Below are 20,929 nucleotides of genomic sequence, written 5' to 3'. Positions count from 1 at the left end.
GGCTAGATAATATTAAGGTAACTTGTTGCTAAAAAAATGTTGACTATAAATATCAAGAATTGAGATTACGGTGAGGTGAGGTACTGTCCGTGTATTGAAGAATATTTGCTCAAAACTTGTTATTATCTAGAAATTAAACTCCATTTAACACAGGTGGTTAAATCATCCACAGCAAGGAAGTTTAATCAAGATAGACAAGGAAAAAAATCAAACTTTAATATCAAGAATTAAGATTAAAATATTGAATTTTAAGTGTTTTAAATCTCAACTCTTAACTCTTGAACTTAAATTTAAGGGTGAGTGATCACAAAATTCTTAATTATTAAATTTAAATGATGTAAACGGTATAGAGTTGGAGAAGGTGGAGAAGGCCGTAGTCGGTATAGAGTTGAACCAAACTTTGGGATTAGGGAGAATAACCCGCCGAAGTGATGGTGTCTGCAACGAAGTTAGCTGCTCGAAATACGACTGAAAGAAATGGCTTCAACTTTGAGGCGAGATAGTTGATGTCATGAATCAAGGATCTGAGTCTCCAGGGGGGTACAGACTTTGATGATGCGGTTGATAACAAGTAGGGAGTGTCCTTCTACTTAGATTCTTGAGATGTTATGACGGAGAGCATGAACTAGGCCATATTTGAGGGCACTTCCTTCAGCAATAGGGACCGAGGAGATGCCAAGACTGTGGGCACCAGCAAGAATTGGGGTGCGAATAGCATCTCAAATGATGAAACCAGCAACAGCTTTCTTGTGAGCTTTAATCGAACTTCTCTATTGCCTAAATTGTTTATGAATTATGAACCTTTTATCATGTTTTATTTCAGTTTGTAATCTCTCTCTCTCTCTCTCTCTCACACACACACACTCATATAATAATTAATACATTATTTATTTCACTGTATCCTTTTCGAATCTGTATCTTATAAATTTTTAAGATTTCTGTTTCCTTGTATCGAACTGTATCCCCATATCCATACCATATATAACGACAAACTTATTTGTCTTCTCCGGTCAATAACTAGATTATGTTCTACGTTTAACACTGGCTTAACCTTTTTGCATATGGAATCAATTACGCGCATACATAGACACAAAATCTCTTATAGATATCTCTAGTTTCCTGTGAGAATAATTGTGACAATTATACATATATGGAGGTAAGCTATTAGCTATATACAATCCCGATCACCTGGTCAGCAGCTGACCATGGGTGATTTGGTCACTCACCGTCCGATTGAAATCGGACGGTTGACAGCTAAGTGATCAGATCTGAGATGAGAGCTGTCAACCGTCCGATTGAAATCGGACGGTGAGTGACCAAATCACCCATGGTCAGCTGCTGACCAGGTGATCGCTGCTGTAGCTATATATAGTAGTGACGAGTTGTCCAAGAGCTAGCAGCCTTAGGCCAAGTCTTTCTGATGATGTAATAGTTTGGATCACGATGAGAAAGTGCAACAATTCAGCGCGCAGTTGGAAGCCTAACACCAGCAAAATAGACTTTATCAAGACCGAAGACCGTGGTTATCCCACACCCCTGGTTCAAGGCAATTTGCCTTGACAAAATGTCAATTGGTGCCATTTCAGTAAACCCGAATTTGGGTAATAATCGGTGTAGAGCTTAACTCGGCTATATCTTGGGTCCAAGTACGGGGGAAAAGGGCTTGCAACAAGGGTAGTGAAATTGGTGGTAGAGGAGTGGACAAATTTGGAGAGAAGACTCGAAGCTCTTGTTGATGTGGACAATGTGAGGTGCTATATAAAACTGGATTTTCAGAAGGAAGGTGTTCTGAGAAAGTATTATATTTACGAGGGTAGAACTAGGGACATGGTCATGTTCAGTCTTCTTTCTACTGAATGTCATGTTTAGTCTTGTTTCTACTGAATGTCAAATTTGATGCGCTTATCAGTATTTCTTGTCTACGATGTTAGTCCTCTTAATGCTCTCCAACTCAGATCAATGCGATGAGTAATATCAAACGTAGAATTCAACCGCTCTGAATTGTGATAATTTAAGGGTTTTAGTGACAGTTGTCAGCACTGATATGCCGGTTGGATGCTAGTAAAAACTCATAGATTGTTTAACAAATTACATATAAGTTATTGACAAAAGATATCTTAACAAATACATCATTTAAAGATTGAATTATAGATTGTTTTTGGGGGCCGAAAGCTTTTAGGAGAGCAAGACATCATTGATTTTTGGGTTAATTACATATAAGTGCATATGAGAAATCAACCCGAAAGCAGTCGGGCCAAGAAATCTGTTTTTCCATATTTCAGTGTTTAGGTAACCTGCTCCCTCGACCCTGTGGATGTACTCTTCCTCGCTCTCTTTTTGGGTTTTGGTGGTCGTGACGACGTCATCGTAGATGGAGCTGTGGCAGAAGATGGTTGGTCTGTTGTAGTTGCAGGGACGAAAACATTCTCGGCAACTTTGGTGTAGGAATCGGAATTGGGGTTTGCATGATTCGAATCGGAATTTGAATTAGGTTAGGACTGGTAGTGGGATTCAGATTCGGATTGGGATAGGGATTCGGTTTGTCGTGTGTTTCCAGTGGAGGAATCCATGGGTGATTGATCGAGAAACTGTGAAAGTGAAACTGTGATCGAGAAAATGTGAAGAAGAAGAAGAGAAGAAGTGAACTGAAGAAGACGGCTTCGTTACCTTCATAGAGGGTTTTTTAGGTCGATGAAATTGGGTGATTGCCTGCACCTAAGTCCAGGGTATTCTTTATAGGCTTGACTGAGAGCCAATTAACATGTGACACCCATATAGGTACAATTATCGGTCCAGATCGGTTTTAATCGGTTCTGTAAATAGTGAAACGGAGACCAAAACGGAAGACATTTTAATCAGTTCGGTTTAGCCTGAACTGAGGATTTCCATTTTCAAACTCGACCCAAATGGTCGGTTCCGGTCCGGATTGAGCCGGTTTCTCGATCTCTCGGGTCAAACCGCCCAGCCCTAAGCAGGACTCTTAAAACTGGTGCTTGTGAGAAAAGATAAAGGGGCATCGTTTGCAGTGAATTGAAGTGGTTTTGAAAAGATACGATACAATACTAATGAAGGTCTACAACAAAAACCATACATCAATTTTTTTTTCTGAATAAAGGGCTGGTGTTGCTGCCCTCAAGCCTTGATATACGGGGGGGGGGACATTAAGCCTAAACCCCTGATTACAATAAGCATCTAGAGAATATCCTGAAATAATATCAGAAGTCTCTACCAAATAAATATATTCAACCAGGCACCAACTAGCAAAGAGTGTTCTATTGGCTACTCTATTTGCTTTGACATAACAGAAAGATAGCTCGATATGTAACCCGATTACAACGTAGCATAATTACTATAAGCACAGCTTTCCTACTATGTTGTCGCCAGATGATAAATCCGACAACACTTAGCTTCACCCTGCCACTAGGGGGTAGCGACCATTTGACGAAGCAAGGAATTCGCTGCCTACCTAGAGCAGACAAGGCACATTGAGTGCACACACAGGCACACAGCCCAACTAGCTCTACACAACAAGTGTAGGGACTTATTACTCGCAAAATGCGCAACCAAACTAACCAACAAAAATAAAAAACAACTATATAGAAAAAAACAACTAGGGCAAGGCCCAAAAGTTGAGCCCATACCCAACCATCAGCCCAAGTAGCATGAAAATTACAGTCACCAGATCGGGCCCAGCCCAGCTTCTGCATTAGTCCCACCAGCATCCTCTCATCGTTGTCGCGCCTCCGGTGACGGATCTGGATCAGACGAGGAAAGAAGGGAGTTTCTAGACAACCACCCCAAGACGCCTGCTCCACTACCGGCTCACCCCCACCCCGGTCAATCCACCGCCGGCATTCCCTGGTCCGCACCCCAATAATCCAGAAGTTTATCAAACACCACCATCTCCGCCCAACCAAAAAACAAGCCGCCGCGAAGCCTGCCTCCCCAGCCTTCTTCTCCACCAAACCAGCGCCACCAGTCACGCTTCCAGCCGCCAATCTGACCCGAAACTCCGACCTGCAGAAACTGAACCAAACCCTCCTAGCGAACCTGATCTCTCCTACTACGGGCCACCGATCCCCTCGATCAGGAGCGAAGACAACCCGACCAGAGGAGCCGCATTCACCAAGCACCAAATCCCGTCCGACGACGGCGTCCATGGACGCGCCGTCGGACGGAGGCAAGCCAACTTTTATGCGAACCCTAGCGTTAAGAGAGAGAGTGGACAAGGGTTTCCACACTAATGGTTTTATGAAATGAACCATACATAATATTGACATCATTTAAATTTAGTAATTAAGAATTTTGTAATTAAGAGGAGCAAATAAAAACTACAAAGGAAAACGATAATGTGGGAGACCACTTCTACGAAAGTTTATATTTGGGTTTACATCATTTAATTTTAGTAATTAAGTATGTTGTGATCACCCACCCTTAAATTTAATTTCAAGATTTAAGAGTTGAGATTTAAAACACTTAAAATTCAATCTTTTAATCTTAATTCTTGATATTAAAGTAAAAAATATGGTTGTGTTTTTGGTATTGGAGGGGTATGGAACCCATAATCTAGCACCTAATTCTAATACACTCCTCACAATTTGGATATCGAATCTCTGATCTAGCATGAAGGTTACGATTGATACTAAATGTAAAGAATATGGTTAGGATTTGATAACATGAGTTCTGAATATTCAATGTAGAGAGTTATGAAGAAAGAAAATGACAGCAAGTCTACAAGACAAGGACAATGATTCAATTCCACTTCATTCATCTAAATGCGTACCAGAAGAGAGTTCCAAATAAGGTTCCATAAATCAGCTTTCACATTCAGTGGAAAGAATACTAAAAATCACCTCGTCTATAGTTCTACCTTTCACAATATAATGCTTTCTCAAAACGCCTTCCCTTTGAAACCCAGTCTTTTCCATGACCCTCTGTGATGCCACATTCTCCACATCAACGAAAGCTTCCAGTCTCTCCAAATGTGTCCACTCCTTGAAAATAGTATCAACCACCATCTTCACTGCCCTTGTAGCTATCCCTTTGCCCCAGTCCTTGGACCCCAAGAGATAGCCAATTTCAGCTCTACACCGATCATTTCCCCATTTTGGGGTCACTGAAATTTCACCAATCGGCCTGCCATCAAGACAAATTGCCTTATACCAGGGGTGTGGGAGGATCTTATCCTTGATGTAGTTGAGCCCCTCTTCTTTGCTAGCATAAGGCTCCCAAGTGCAGAAACGAGACACTACTTTCTCATCTGTGCCCCAAACCATGAAATCATCAATGTCAGAAAGACCCAAAGGCCTGAGGGTGATGGTAAAGACCTCATCACCGCCTTCTCTTCCATTTGATATGCCAGAATTTCCCTTCATTACTACACCGACGATATAACTCAGAGCTCAAATAATGTTTCTGGCAGGAAAGGATGAGAAAGTTGCAAGAGATTTTGGGTCTCAGTAGTGCACTAGTGCCATCGGAAGATACAAAGAAAAAAGCTGTAGGAGACAAGGAGGGTGTGAAGGGTCAAGTTGGAGTCGCTTCGTCTTGTCAATGACTTATGAGTTGAGAGTGGTGACCAAGAAAGGACGGATCGGAGTATAGATAAGGGAGATGTCAATGTATTAGTGGCCGCCATGGAGGACCAGTTTACCTTGGCTCCTAGGCAATTTCCATTGAGAATAAACAAAGTCAGGAAAGTGGACATTATCTTTCCTTTCAGTGTTGTTTCTCTGTTGACAAAGACTTAAAATTAGTGAAATGTTGTGAGGCGTGTCGGCATGATTTTAAAACATCTATGATCTTCTTAATTAAATTTGGAGAACCAACCCTTCTCTAAAGATCACCTAAATATGATAATTTCCGATCCTTTTTTTTTTTTTCATTCTAGTTGGAAGTTGGATAAATGGAGTTTCCCAAACTTTCTCTCAAACCTCCCACTGTCAAATTTGAGTCCTGGAAAAAAAAATGTCTAATTTGTATGAAAGTATAAAATTTGTCATCATTCCAACTTCACTAGAGGTGTCCTTATAAAAGGTTAATACACTTCAAGAAGAATCTTTTGGTGACAAAAGCAGGACTCTTAACTGGTGCTTGTGAGAAAAGATAAAGGGGCATCTTTTACAGTGAAGTAATGTGAACTTTTGAAGTGGTTTTGAAAAGATACGATACAATACTAATGAAGGACTACAACAAAAACTATACATAATATTGACAAAACCATATATTGACATGCATGTTGCGCCAAAATCATAAGAAAAACCAGAACAATATGTGTGTGTATTTTTCAATTGTTGCATAATTTTTGTTTTTTACTCTTAATGATATGTTCTATCAAAGCGTAATAGAAAGCTTCCTATGATTTTCCAGTTTGAAGAATGGGATGTTGTCTGATGTCTTATAATTTGAGGATTGCGCATAGCGGGCCGATACATGCGGCTCAAAAATAAGTCTACTTGAGTTTGGGTTACAGCTTCGCCCATTCCAAAGTCCATAAGGAAAACGAGCCCTTATAGGATTCAAATAGCGGAGACCAATTAGGAATCTTTAATCAATAATCCTTCTATGGAAAGGAACTACGAAACCCTAGGTATAAATATCAGGTTTCAAGGGTAAACAAAAGACAACTCCTTAATCAACTAATCGCACAGATTATCCAAAGTCTCTCCGGAGCAACCTACCATCAACGTCAGTTGAACCAGCGAAGCTAGGGTTACGCCTTAGCAACCCAGCGAAGCTAAAGTCACGCTTTAGCATAACCTTGTTTTTTCTCCTACTTCCCGGTGATTGCTTTGCTCAACCTACAAAGTTGAGTATCAATTTGGTGACGCAAAAGATCACAACCAAAGTCCTTATCTATAAGGCATAGAAAAGAACCTTGTGACGAGGTTGGTGCTCTCCTTGTCCACAACGTTTGAAGAAGAAGTCAGGTCAAGGGATGCCCCGACGACTACACCGCACGGTGTTGGCACGCTCACGCATCAAAAGAAACTGTTTGCTAGCCAAACACAATGTTTATGTTTTCCTTTATTTCATTTTCATTTCTCTTCCCTAGTACTGTATCAGATTGATTTTCAATTATGGATTAAATTCTGTTTAGTCCCTGTACTATGACCATTTTTTCGTTTCAGCCCCTGACATTCTCAATTAATCTGAAAAGTCCCTAACGTCAAAATTTCCATCTGATTGGTCCCTCCCGCGTCAAATTATGAGTTGGCCTTAGGTGAAATGTCCAATATACCCCTCTGTTATTTCTTTTTCCTTTTTAATTTCTTTTTTACTTTTTTATTTTTTATTTTTCCTTTTTAATTTCTTTTTTTTTTCCTTTTTTCTTTTTTCTTTTTCCTTTTTAATGACCATCGTATCCTGCTGCATCGGTAGCGCCACGTCGGCGAACCAATCCAGATCGACCCGAAACCCCAATTCTTGCTCTCCATGCCGGCGGTCCTTTTTAATTTCTTTTTTCTTTTTCCTTTTCCTTTTTTTGTTTTTCTTTTTTCCTTTTTAATTTCTTTTTTCCTTTTTCTTTTCTTTTTTCTTTTTCCTTTTTAATGACCATCGTATCCTGCTGCATCGGTAGCGCCACGTCGGCGAACCAATCCAGATCGACCCGAAACCCCAATTATTATTCTCCACGCCGGCGGCCATTTTCCTTTTCCATCACTATTCTTCTTCTTCACTTCTGGTTTTGGTCAACTTGGCCATCAAAAACCATCATTTCAACCAGACCCAAAATCCAAATCACCATTTTGAGCAAGACCCAAAAACCTCAGGGTCTGAAAAAATGGTAGTTTTCAGTAAAAAGTTTCCAGATTGAGGCTTGATGTGGAGAGAGAAAGTGAGATTTGAGTGGGAGAGAGAGAAGTAGGCTGTGAAAACAAGAGGGGAGTGGTTTAGCGGCGAATTTTCGAGCTGATTGGGATCTGCTTGTGTTTGGGAGATGGCGTCGGCGATGATGGAGGCGAGGGCGGATCCCAACAGAGGGAGATGGCTTCAGAGAAGGTGAAGAAGTGATCGATCAGCTCCTAGCCTCTTGCTTTTGCTCGATGTCCATCTCTGCACCGCCAAGCTAGGTCTTTGCTGGGTTTGGTTTCAATTTGGAGAGAGAAACAGATGGGTTGTGGAGTTTGATCGGAATGGGATTGGTGGGTTGAGGAAGGAGAAAGTAGACAAAATGAAAAGAAAAAAAAAAGAAAAAAAAGAAATTAACAAAGAACAAGAAAAAAAAGAAGAAAAAGCAAAAAAGAAATTAAAAAGGAAAAAAAATTAAAAAGGAACAAGAAAAAAAGAAGAAAAAGCAAAAAATGTATTAAAAAGAAAAAAGAAAAAAAGGAAAAAAATATATTAAAAAGAAAAAAGAAATAACAGAGGGGTATATTGGACATTTTACCTAAGGCCAACTCCTAATTTGACGCGGGAAGGACCAATCAGACGGAAATTTTGACGTTTAGGGACTTTTCAGATTAATTGAGAATGTCAGGGACTGAAACGAAAAAAGGGTCATAGTACAGGGACTAAACATAATTTAATCCTTTAATTATATATGGCAACCAAATAATTATAGGGGAGTGAAATTTGCACTCCCCAAATTGTAAACCACACTCTCCTTCATATTTATAATTATTTTTTATTGATGATGTGTTCTTTATTCCCAAAATTGCCCTCGTCTCTCTCTCTCTCTCTCTCTCTGATCTGAGTGTCGTGGTGCTTGTCGAGGATGGCGTCCACAAGGAAATCTTGGCGCCGCTAACGGAGATCTTGGTCTGGCGGTTGGAGGAAGAGGGCGGAGTGGCACCTTGGATGAGCATGCACTACACAGACACATATGATTGTCTCATTGCTTTTAATTATCTTCATTCCTTTAATTCTATCAAACCCAGTTTGCAACTGTGAACTTTCAATTTGGAGTCTTGAAGGAGTTTGATGTTATTCTGTCCCTTATGCAGACCATACACTACCTTTACATTCCTTATTAACCACCAGTTTACTCACTAGCTCCAGCAACGCACCTGATTTGAACGCAAATCCACCAGTTTATTCATATTAGAGGTGCCCATGAGACTGTTGTGGCCTTGTGGGTGATTGATTTGGTTGGTCAGATCAGCATCTTAGGTATATATGGTGGGTTTGAGAAATTTTTCACTTCTAATCAAAAGAAGAAATTAGCTTTCTTTGGAAGAGAAGAAATTGATTGGCGATGAAGAAACTCAAACCAGAAGAGAGATAAGAGAGACAGGAAAAGCTAGAGAGAGAGAAAGAGACCAACGAGGGTATTTCTGGAACATAGGAAGATATATTATAAAAATGAAGGGGAGTGTGGTTTACAATTTGGAGAGTGCAAATGTCACTCCCCTAATTATATTGGAATACCCTAGCATCCACATGCATGATCTTCAAAACACATAAGTTTACTGCAAATACATCAAGTTTGACATCGATCTGTAGAAAGAAGACTATACATCACCATATCGCAGGTTCTTCCCTTCAAAACTATATATTTTCTGAGAACACCTTCCTTCTGGAACCCGGCCTTCTCCAGAACCCTCTGTGATCGCACATTGTTCACATCAACAAGAGCTTCAAGTCTCTCCAAATGAGTCCATTCTTTAAATATAGTATCAGCCACCATTTTCACAGCTTGTGTTGCAATCCCTTTCCTCCAGTACTTGGACCCCAAAACATAGCCGAGTTCACCTCTACATCGATCATTCCCCGATTTTGAGGACACCGAAATGGCGCCAATTGGCTTGTTGTCTAGGCAGATTGCCCTGAACCAGGGGTGTGGGAGAACCAGTTCCTTGATGAATTTAATGCCATCTTCTTTGCTGGTGTAAGGCTCCCAAGTGCAGAAGCGAGCCACTTTTTCATCAGTGGCCCAGACCATGAAATCATCGATGTCCGAAAGAGCCAATGGCCTGAGGCTGATCTTGGACAACTCATCACTGCTAGAACTTCCCTCCATGTGTGATTATCACAATGATTAGTTAGAATGCTAAGCCTTTCTGACTGGTCAACAATTTGAGAAAGCTGCAAGAGATCGAATTTGTGTTTATGTATGCAGCTAAAAAAGAGGGAGACCATAAGAAATTGCCAAGAAATAAGGTGTATGGAAGTGATGGAGTCGAGTCAGCTTGGTGTCATTGACTTGGTCAATTACTTGGGCTAGTGAGCAAGAAAAAATTATGGCCGCCTTGTTTTACCGGTGCAACACTAGGCAGGTTCCTCATGGTCTTTGGATCTCTTTTGAAAGAGACATGCATTTACAAATAATGAAATAAAAACCTACCAAATTTTATGATCCACAATCGGTACTTATTTTATAGTTTTTCAGTCACCATCTAATACCAAAGCCTAATATTAATTTACTACAAAATTCAAAAAAGCAAATTTTCTTTTCTTATACACACGGTGTGTGGATAATTTTATTGACAAAATCTTCAATTTGGTTCATATGTTTTATTTGAGACACATGAATTGAAAGAATCGACAAAATAGACAATTGTGTGAGAATCAAGTCTTGTTTTCTGTAATGTCAACAAGCGTAAATTGCTAACATTATTACATGCAAAACCAAAATTGCAAGATTTCAAAAACACGGACTCACTCAAACCACCACGAAAAATGCAATTGTCCTAGCCTTTTTTTTATATATATATTTTTTGAAAATAATGCAATTGTCCTTTTTGTATCTCTTATCATCTTATGTGTAACTTGATTCTAAACTAACTAGTGTTAACCAGTAGCGGATCCATGCACAGACTAGGACGGGCTTGAGCCCGTTCGAGATTTTGAAGCCCAAAAAAAAAATTAGATGTATTCATTTTTTTTTAATTGGGGTTTGTCCAGACAATAGAAGCCCGCAGTAGCCGACCCGAACTAACTCCCCACTCCACTCATCGACATCGACTACGGGTCATCTCCATTCTCCAGTGAATCGTCTATCGTCTCTCACTCTCTCACAGAGTCACAGTCTCTGAGTCTCACTCAGTCACTCTCTCCCACTTCCTCCTCCTCTCGCCGCCTGCGGCTCAGCCAGCTCTCCTGACTCCACTAGTCCACTCATCGACATCGACATCGACTACGGGTCTACGGCAATCGTCTCTCACAGTCTCACGCTCTCCCACTTCCTCCTCCTCTCGCCACCTGTGGCTCAGCCTGTTCTCCCTTCTCCACTTCTCTTAGAGAGTCAGAGATCAACTGATGAACTGATCAAGTTCAATTTTGTTTAATTTTGTAAGTTCAATTTTTTTTAATTGAATCCATCCAATTTGGGGCAATTTTTATGGTTAAGGATTGATGTGAAATTCAATTTCGTAGGTTGTATTGGAATTGGATATTTGGATTGAAGCTTTCGTGGATTGAAGAATGAAGGTTGCAGACTGGAAATCAGGTAGGCTGTAGTCAGGATGATTCGTCTTGTGATTCGTCTTTGGTTTCAATTTCTTGGAATTTGAGTTAGATTTGTGGGCTGATTCGGTGACTTGAAGATTTGCACCTTTTCTACTTCAAGATTCGCTGCTTTCTTGGGGTTTCTTTGTTTTAATTTCTTGTTCATGTGTGCATCTATGTATGATCTTGTGCAGGATGGAAGTACTTCTGGACTCCATTATTAGAGTAGCTACAATCTAATGCTTTCCAAGGTACTTTTTTCTTTCTTTTCATTATGCATATAAAATTGTGGCTTATATTGTGGCTTTTGTTTTTGTTAAATTAGTTATTATGAAAAGTAGTTAATTCAAAGTTAATTTCTTAATTTATAGGTGTTAGAGACTTAGAGTAAAATGTCAAATCATGAGCCAAAACCGAAGCGATCAAATTCTTAGAGGGGTAAGGCTCACTATGTCCCCCCCCCCCTAACTAGGTGTACCTTTTTTTAAAATTAATAAAATTCTCTCGCACCGTCGAGATTCTCCATAATATATATATAAATTTTTTTTTTGTTTAAGAAATCCAACCCGTCCAAGGTTCCATTCCTGGATCCGCCATTGGTGTTAACCTCAATTCACAATCAGAACCATACCAATCACAGAGGAAATGGATAACACCGATAACAATTCATTGGCGATCACACTCCGTCCTTACAGACTCTCAGATGCTGAGGATTTCTTGATGTATGCTGGTGATGAAAGGGTGACACAATTCACTCGTTGGAACACATTCACTTCTGAAGAACAAGCACTCACCTACATTAAGGACTTCTGTATTCCTCACTGTTACTGCAAATCCATCTGCATCAATGACCGTTCGATTGGATTTGTCTTCATCAAGCCACACGTAGATAATGACAAGTGCAGAGCAGAGGTTGGGTATGCGTTAGCTGTCGAGTATTGGGGACAAGGCATGGCAACCAGAGCTGTGAAGATGGCCATCATTGATGTGTTCAAAGAATTCACCGATTTGGTTAGACTTCAAGCTATGGTTTTGGTAGAGAACAAGGGTTCCCAGCGAGTGTTGGAAAAACTTGGGTTTCACAAAGAAGGTCTGTTGAGGAAGTATACGATTCATAAGGGCACAGCTAGTGATATTTTCATGTATAGTCTTCTGTCCACTGATCCCATGTCATTTTGTTAAGTTTGAATTTGAAACGATTGATAGTAGCAGAACGTTTGAAATGTTCTCTTACATGATAACCATGTCATTTTGTCAAGCTATCCCCTGAATGTTCTTAAAAGTTTTCTACATGTGTTATGTCAAGTTGCTAGACTGTCAATCGATCTCACTCGGATTGTGTTCTTAGAAGTGGCAGAGACTACTTCTAAGTGGGATTCAAAAGTGATATGTTGGATGATTTTCCTTTTAGCTAGCATCTTTTAAGTCATAGAATTCTAAACCTCTTCAAATAAAATTGTGACTTCTATATATTCTTCCTGCTTTATCAAATGTTCGTAGCTCCGCTGCTATTGTTTTAGATTAACAGTATGATAGTGTGGCTCTCACATTGCCGATCAAGTTACACACCCCATCACTAGTGGATTAATGTCACAGCTTGTGATGGTAATGACCCATTTGTCTTCTAGTATAGGAAAGTTCTGGCAACCACCATCATAATTTGACTGGTCCTCCATGTTAGTCTACTTAACTCATAAAATTCATTGCATTACAAAGTGCCGATACTTATTCCATTTGAGCCTGGAACCATCTCAAATTCCTTCATCCATGGATTCATCCAGAATTTCACTTCGTCCTTTCAAACTCTCCGATGCTGATGACTTCCTGAAATGGGCAAGTGATGACAGAGTAACACGCTATCTGAGATGGAACACCATAACCTCTGGAGAAGAAGCCTTGACATATATTGAGAAGGTTTGTATTCCTCACCCATGGCGTCAGTCCATATGTTTGGATGACCATTGCATAGGATATGTTTCTGTCAAGCCCGAACGGGGCGATGATTCGTGCAGGGCACATGTTAGCTATGCTTTGTCTGCAGATTTCTGGGGGCAAGGGATTGTCACATTGGCATTGAAGATGGCCATATCTAGGGTCTTCAAAGAGTTCCTATTTCTGGTGAGGATTGAGGCTTTGGTTGAGGTTGAGAATATGGGATCTCAAAGGGTTTTAGAGAAGGTTGGGTTTGTGAAAGAAGGGTTGTTAAGGAAGTATGGATATTGCAAAGGTGAGATTAGAGATATGATTATGTATAGTTTCTTATCCACAGATAAGATTATGTGACTGATGGTTCTTGGTGTTTTGGTCGATGCATTTGAGCTTTAACTAGTGTCATATTTCAACAGATATGATTCTCTTTTTATACATGATTTTAGCAATTATGTTTATGAGAAAATGTAATATTGAAAAACAGTAATCTAACAATGTAATAAAATATGCATTGGGAGGATCGAATCTACTCTACGTCTGTGTTGCAATTGCCCTAGCCTTTCACTAGGGCAGTCCTTGGTTCATGTATTGCTTTAGCTCAAGTGTGCTTTACCAGTGAGTCAAACGATATGGGAGTGCTGGAATGGATTCAGTTTTGCTCCAGTAGGTTAGCTCCTTCTCATTTTGATCTGTTGATGTTCTTATTATGGGGTGTGTGGAAAGAAAGGAACACCAGGGTTTGGGAAAATAAGTCAAAGAGGGTTAGTGATGTAGTTTTGATGGCTACCTCTAGACTCCAAGAATACATTTACCATAACAAATGTTGGTGGTGGCAGAAGGAATGCAGGTGAGGTGCGTTGGCAAAGTCCCCCAATTGGATGTGTTAAACTAAATATAGATGGAGCATTTATGCTTGCTTCGGGGGTCAGGGAGTATTGGAATGGTACTACGTGACAATACCGGTCAGTTTCTTGCTGCAAAGGGAAGACCAGTGATGGGATTAATGTCAGCTGAACATGCCGAACTCTTAGCGTGCAAGGAGGCTCTTGAGTTCATCTTAGAACGATCTCTACAACCTGCAATTGTAGAGACTGACTCCTTGGTTATAAAGCAGCAACTTTCTCATGCATGCTGGTGTCAATCTCTCTAGGCTGGGAAGAATTTATGAAGACTTGGGAGTACTGTTGGAGACTCTGCCTAATGTCAAGATAGTGCATACAAGGAGGAATGCAAACAAATCAGCTCATCTTGTGGCTGCAAAGGCTTCTACTACAAGCCAAAATCTTTTTTACTCTTCTGTACCTTCTTTTCTTCATGATGTTATTAATCATGAACCTTGTAATCACTAGTTAATTTCTTTCAATGGTTGACACCATTTATCTAAAAAAAAAATTAAAAAATTAAAAATAAAAACAATATAATAAAAGTAATAAGATGAGGGGAGACACGCAATTGGAAATTTGGATTAGAAGTTGCAACATCGAGGATGAAAATATGTTGTCAACCTTGAATATGGGCTTGATCGCTAGGCTAGGACGAGCATCATGATCGACAACAATACTAGTGATGGTATAAGAAACTCGTGTTGACTCGATTCTCTATATTATAATTATGAGAAGTGGTATTGTCAAGGGTGCGGCTATTGCCACACTACAATTTTCTTAGTTCACCCTACAAACATTTGAATTATTGAAAGACTATATTACCCAACTGCAAAATGACTAATTAGTATACTAATTTTCTTGATGAGGAAAACCCGAAGAAACCCTAAACCCTAAACCCTAGGAAAACCATGTCTGCAAGTCCCCACCCTTCCTACTCCGGTGGCCCTGCCCACTTGCCAAAGAAACCCTCTTTCGCAGCTGTCCTCTCCCAAGAACCTGCGCTCGATTTCAACATTGATGATCTCCCCGCACCTTCTGTCAGCAATGGGAAAGCTTCTGTCCAGATCTCTGAGGCGCCCTACTTGCGGGGTTTGGATCGTTGCAAGACTAACCTAGTAGGGAGATTATCGGCACCCCCAAATGGGATTATGCCCAAAGCCTATGAACTCGCGCAACGACTACGCACATGTTGGCCTGGTCTTTCAAACTGGTCTGTTGCACCTTTGGGAAAAGGTTTCTTTATCCTCCAATTCCAAACCCTAGAAGATATGCAGCGGGTTTGGTCGATGGGGTCGATCAACCTAAACCCGGGGCTCCTAAGATTGATAAAGTGGTCTCCCAGCTTTTCCCCGACGTCGTATAAGAATACCTTCTCTCAAGTATGGGTGAGGTCCTGGGATCTGGGATTTGCGTTCTGGGAGCACCAAACACTGTACGAAATTGCTAGAGGAGTCGGAATGCCTGTAAAACTGGACCCCAAGACAGCCAACCGCTCGATGGGGCTCTATGCAAGGGTTTTAGTTGACATTGACCTCTCCAGGCCTTTACTAGACCAGCTCGAGGTAACTAGAGCAAATGGGGAAGCAGTAATACTGAATGTTGAATATGAATCCATTCCAGACTTTTGTGATACTTGTGGGGTAGTAGGGCACATTGCATCCAAATGCAAAGTCTCTCTCACAAGGGACCCTTCCCTTTCACGGGGTAGATCCAAAACCAGGTCCCATGGTAAACGTAGAAGAACCCGTCGAGCTCCGAGATCAAAAACAAATGCATCTCCGGAAGACATGGAGATCACTTTGATAAGTGACAAACATGGCACAACTATTAGTAAGGATGTCGACTTGGGTGTGGCCACTACTTTGGAGATGAACCCTACAGCTGCAGATACCCTAAAAGCTCCACAAGATTTTAATTTGGTTGCTCAGGGAAGCTCCTCTACTACTAGTGTTCCACCAGGGTTCACAAGTTTACACCATGAGCCAATGGGTTCTACGAGTGCAGCTACCCCTGTTCTGGGGTCGTCCTCTGCCCAAATTGCAGCAGACAATCCCGATCAGGAAGTGGCTTCTAAACTAGTCAAGCATGCTTCCACCATAGAGGTCAATGCTAGTACTAGGGAGGAAGGTGAGTTCACTCCGGTCATCTCCAAAAAGAATAAAAAGCTACAGATAATTTCTGAAAAGGTTAAAGGAAAAGACAAGCTTAATACCAAAACACAAGGCTCCAGTCGCATGCTCCTTAACAAAGGAGCGAAACACATACATTTCTGATGAAAGTTCTATACTGGAATGCTCGTGGTATAGCAAATGATGATACCCAACGGGCTCTAGGGAACATGGTTCGTTCACATCGTCCATTAATTGTTTGTTTATCTGAACCTTTTGTTTTAGTTGATTCTATTTCGTTTACATTCTGGAGATCACTGGGCCTGCGACTAGTTGCTACTAACGATCGAGGCTTGCAAGCTCCAAACCTCTGGATGTTTTGTTCTGAAGCCCTCCAGGTACAGGTCATTGAAGCTAAAGCTCAACACATAACAGTTTCCTTCATTCATGAGGGAGTCTCTAGTGTTCTCACTGCTGTTTATGCTAGCACCTCAATCATTGGTAGAAGGCAACTATGGCATGATTTAGCTGAAATTCGTTCTCGGCACGTTCATGGTCCTTGGGTAGTTCTGGGGGATTTCAATGCAGTTCTGGGTGCTCATGAAAAGAGGGGTGGTAATCCGCCAAATGCTACGTCTTGTCTTGATTTCATCCAAATGTGTTCATCTTGTGAGCTTCAGGACATTCCCACAAAGGGTATAGCTTTCACCTGGACTAATCGTATCACCGAAGTTAGATTGGACAGAGCTCTCGGCAATACTGAGTGGTTTGAGGAGTGGTCCTCCGTGGATTGTTGCACCCTCACTAGAGCCACCTCGGACCATTGCCCTATCCTCCTAACATTCTCAAAACTTCAGGCATTTTTCAAGCCACAGTTCAGATTTCAAAGCTTCTGGTTACAACACCCAGACTTCTCCACTACAGTAAAACTATTTTGGGAGCCTTTGCAGTTCTATGGCTGCCCTCAATTCATTCTAATGTCAAAGCTCAGATGCCTAAAGTTCATGCTCAGGGCCTGGAATAGAGATCATGTGGGAAATATTAATGCACGGGTTTCCCGCTCTAAGGCCTCACTGGATGCTATTTAAGAAGACATCTCTTCTCTGGGTCCATCGGCTGAGAGGTTTAAACTAGAGGATGAAGCTCATTCCAATTTTCTTTTTGACTTGTCTCCACAGTCCACTTTGCTACGTGACAAGGCTAGAATTCGTTGGCTGAAAGATGGAGACCGGAACACCACCTTTCTTCACAACATGGCCAAAATCCGTAAATTGAAGAAATCCATTACTTCTCTGACAACCAACAATGTGATCCTCAATGACCAGGTCTCTATTTCTGCCCATGTGGTACAGCATTTTGAAAGGTCCTTCACTTGTGATCTTAATGCGGTGGACACCGGCCTAGTCAATCGAGTTATTCCGAAGCTTGTGACAGAGGGTGACAACACTTCCCTATTGACCATTCCATCTCCGGAGGAAATTCAGAATGTGGTAATGGGGATGGATGGTTTTAGCGCTCCGGGGCCTGATGGCTTTGGTGGATGTTTCTTTCAGCGATGTTGGTCCGTAGTGGGTCTAGATGTGGTAAAGGCAGTTCAGAGCTTCTTCAAGGATGGATATATTCTACCACATTTTAACTCCAATGTTCTTATCTTGCTTCCCAAACGTGAAGAATCTGAAAGCATTTCTGACTATAGGCCCATCGCACTTGCAAACTTTGTGTTCAAGGTTATAACCAAAATTATGGCAGACAGGCTGAGTCCAATAGCTTCTAGAGTCATATCGGTGAATCAGAGTGCCTTTGTTAAAGGACGTAGCATTGTGGATCCCATTCTTCTCACCTCAGAATGTGTCAATCTCTTAGATAACAAATGCAAGCGGGGAAATGTGGCAATCAAATTTGACATAAGTATTAAGGCTTTTGACACTCTCAACTGGTCTTTTCTTCTGCGGGTACTTACTTCTTTTGGTTTCAGCAATGCCTTTGTGTTGTATGTTCATAATATCCTGAAATCAGCTCATATCTCAATTAATGTCAATGGTCAAGCTTGTGGCTACTTCACCTGCTCAAGAGGAGTTCGTCAGGGTGACCCTTTATCACCCCTACTGTTCTGCTTAGCTGAAGACGTGCTTAGTAGGGGCATCTCCCAGTTGGTAGCTGCGGGGAAAATTAAAAGAATTGCTGCCTCCAAGCGTTTTCAACCTCCGTCTCATGTACTCTTTGCAGATGATGTGATGGTTTTCCTACAAAGTGACACTCGAGGCCTTAGGAATTTGATGGCTTTCATGAAGGAGTACACTTTGAACTCTGGACAAGTTGTCAACAAAGGAAAATCTCACATGTTTCTGGGTAAATATGCTTTACCGCGACAGAACCGTATTCGACGAACCCTCGGCATCCAAGTAGGCAGTTTACCTTTCAACTATTTGGGTGTTCCGATATTTGTTGGTTGTCCAAAGGCTAAGTATTTGGTTCCAATAGCGGACAAAGTGAGAGGTAAACTCAGTTCTTGGAAAGGTAAGCAACTATCACAAGCAGCTAGGCTGCAACTTATTGAGTCTGTGATTCAAAGCATCCTGACCTACAGTTTTCAAATATATGAGTGGCCCAAAGAACTACTGAAAAAAGTGCAGAGATGGATGAGAAACTTCTTCTGGAATGGTGATCCACTTAAAGATGGTTCAGCGTTAGTCTCTTGGTCAACTTGTTGCACTACGAAAGAACATGGAGGTTTGGGTCTAAAGAATCTACTCACCTTGAATAAGTCTTTACTTCTTAAAAGATGTTGGGAGGTTGCATCAAAATCCTCCATGTCAGCCTGCTTCCTGCATGAACGTTTTCTTGCTGTAAGTCTGCAGCCTTATAGTTCTTACATGAAGTCCTCAGTTTGGCCTGGGCTGAAGAAGTTTTGGCATGTGCTAACGTCACATGTGCAATGGTTAGTCGGTGATGGTAACTCTATTAGGCTATGGAAGGACAATTGGCTTGGTGAGGAGCTCATAAAAACCTATGCTTTTGATGAAGCAGTTCTTGCATTCATGGATGACAAAGTTGGCAGCTTTATTGCTAATGGTGAGTGGAGTATCCCTCAAAGCTTCTATCGGACTTTCCCCGCAGCTGCTCAGGATATACACTCTGTTACTATCCCGGCCGATAGCTGCGAGGACTCTCTAGTTTGGACAGAGACGTCGTCTGGTGCGCTAACTTCAAAAGAGGCGTATGTATTACTTGAGAATTCGGCCCACTTTGCTAGCTAGGGTAAATGGATTTGGCACCAGTCCATTCAGCCGCGCAAGTCATTGACAACTTGGAAGATACTTCATAATAGAATTCTTACTGATGATCGTCTTCAGAGGAGAGGCTTTTCAACTTGTTCAAGATGTGATCTTTGCCAGAAACATTCAGAAACGATGTCTCATCTGTTTCTAGAATGTGAGATTGCAGCAGAGCAATGGGTGTGGTTATTCTCCATGTTTCGACTCCAACCTCCTCACACCATGCTGATTCATGAGGCTTTTCAGGAGCCTTTGCTAACGTCAATGAATCACTCATCACAACTTCTTTGGTCTATAGCAGTTTGCAATCTACTTTGGACTCTTTGGACTACACGCAACAAGGTCAGGTTTGATGGATTTGCCTTTCAGCTAACCCTTTTTAAGCAAAAATTTTTACTCTCTTTGAGAGAGTCTGCAGGTTTAGCTTTTAAGGCTATTTCGGCAATGCGTTCATCCTCACTCCCCATTTTTAATCATTTGGGGTTGTCACCACTGCAGCCCACGGCTCCCACCTTCACCCCTGTATTATGGAAGGCCCCTCCTACACATTGGGTGAAGGTCAATACTGATGGTTCATTTCATGACGCTGAACACGCTGGTTTTGGCGGAATTTTCAGAAGCGATGAAGCAGATTTCTTGGGAGCCTTTTGTAATAAGGCGCAAGTCACCAGTGCAATTGAGACAGAAATTCTCGCCGTTATTGAAGCTCTCCAAGTGGCTAAATCAAAAGGTTGGGACTTCCTTTGGTTAGAAACTGATTCTTTGCTTATAGTCCATTACTTTAAGCACCATGAAGCAGTTCCATGGCGCTATCGAGTTAGATGGCTTAATTGCATCCACCTGGCTAAGCAGATGCATGTTCACGTATCACACATCTTTAGAGAGGGTAATTGCGTAGCAGACAAGTTAGCAAACCATGGTGCTTTGCACGGTGGTCCTTTTTGGTGGAGTTCACTTCCGCAATTTCTACACAACTCGTTTGGTCATGATTTTTCGGGTAGATCCAATTATCGCTTTCGTTAAGTGTCATGTTCTAGTTTCTCCTTTTGTAAAAGAAATATTGTACTTGGCTTTAGTCTGTTTTGTTCTAGTTTGGTTTGATTTTCTAGGTTCCGCTAGAATGTCCCAGTGCTTTGTATTGTTCTGTTTCAAGGCCTGGCTTTGGTATAGTCCTCCGGCCTTTATGTATCTTACCTAATTTTCAATAAAAAAAATAAAAAAAAAAATAAAAAAAAAATTTGTCATACCTAGATTATAATAAGGCATTTTAAAATGAAAAAAAAAAAAAAAAAAAAAAAAACTAATTTTCTAAAATACAAATCTGAAGAGAAAACGAAATACACAA

The 20,929-nt window shown here is 41.1% G+C and overlaps 5 protein-coding genes across 5 annotated transcripts; 3 read left to right on the top strand and 2 right to left on the bottom strand.

Annotated features, from left to right (window-relative positions):
- Positions 1-3,258: 3,258 nt before the first annotated feature.
- LOC133710722 (uncharacterized) lies at positions 3,259-5,696 on the bottom strand. Its single transcript, XM_062136858.1, has one exon. The coding sequence runs from the start codon at positions 5,373-5,375 to the stop codon at positions 4,815-4,817; it is 561 nt and encodes a 186-aa protein (XP_061992842.1). The 5' UTR covers positions 5,376-5,696; the 3' UTR covers positions 3,259-4,814.
- A 3,574-nt stretch (positions 5,697-9,270) lies between these two features.
- LOC133710402 (uncharacterized) lies at positions 9,271-10,088 on the bottom strand. The gene has a single exon (XM_062136470.1). It carries the CDS (start codon positions 9,959-9,961, stop codon positions 9,422-9,424), a length of 540 nt encoding a protein of 179 aa, XP_061992454.1. The 5' UTR covers positions 9,962-10,088; the 3' UTR covers positions 9,271-9,421.
- A 1,793-nt stretch (positions 10,089-11,881) lies between these two features.
- LOC133710122 (uncharacterized) lies at positions 11,882-12,709 on the top strand. Its single transcript, XM_062136116.1, has one exon. The coding sequence runs from the start codon at positions 12,034-12,036 to the stop codon at positions 12,568-12,570; it is 537 nt and encodes a 178-aa protein (XP_061992100.1). The 5' UTR covers positions 11,882-12,033; the 3' UTR covers positions 12,571-12,709.
- Positions 12,710-12,850: 141 nt separating this feature from the next.
- Positions 12,851-14,706, top strand: LOC133710121 (uncharacterized). Its single transcript, XM_062136115.1, has one exon. It carries the CDS (start codon positions 13,063-13,065, stop codon positions 13,669-13,671), a length of 609 nt encoding a protein of 202 aa, XP_061992099.1. The 5' UTR covers positions 12,851-13,062; the 3' UTR covers positions 13,672-14,706.
- Positions 14,707-19,719: 5,013 nt separating this feature from the next.
- LOC133711384 (uncharacterized) lies at positions 19,720-20,607 on the top strand. Its single transcript, XM_062137514.1, has one exon. The coding sequence runs from the start codon at positions 19,720-19,722 to the stop codon at positions 20,605-20,607; it is 888 nt and encodes a 295-aa protein (XP_061993498.1).
- Positions 20,608-20,929: the final 322 nt, after the last annotated feature.

Source organism: Rosa rugosa, chromosome 5, assembly GCF_958449725.1.
Source record: "Rosa rugosa chromosome 5, drRosRugo1.1, whole genome shotgun sequence".
Taxonomy (NCBI): Eukaryota; Viridiplantae; Streptophyta; class Magnoliopsida; order Rosales; family Rosaceae; genus Rosa; species Rosa rugosa.
This window is presented reverse-complemented; position numbering and strand designations above follow the sequence as displayed.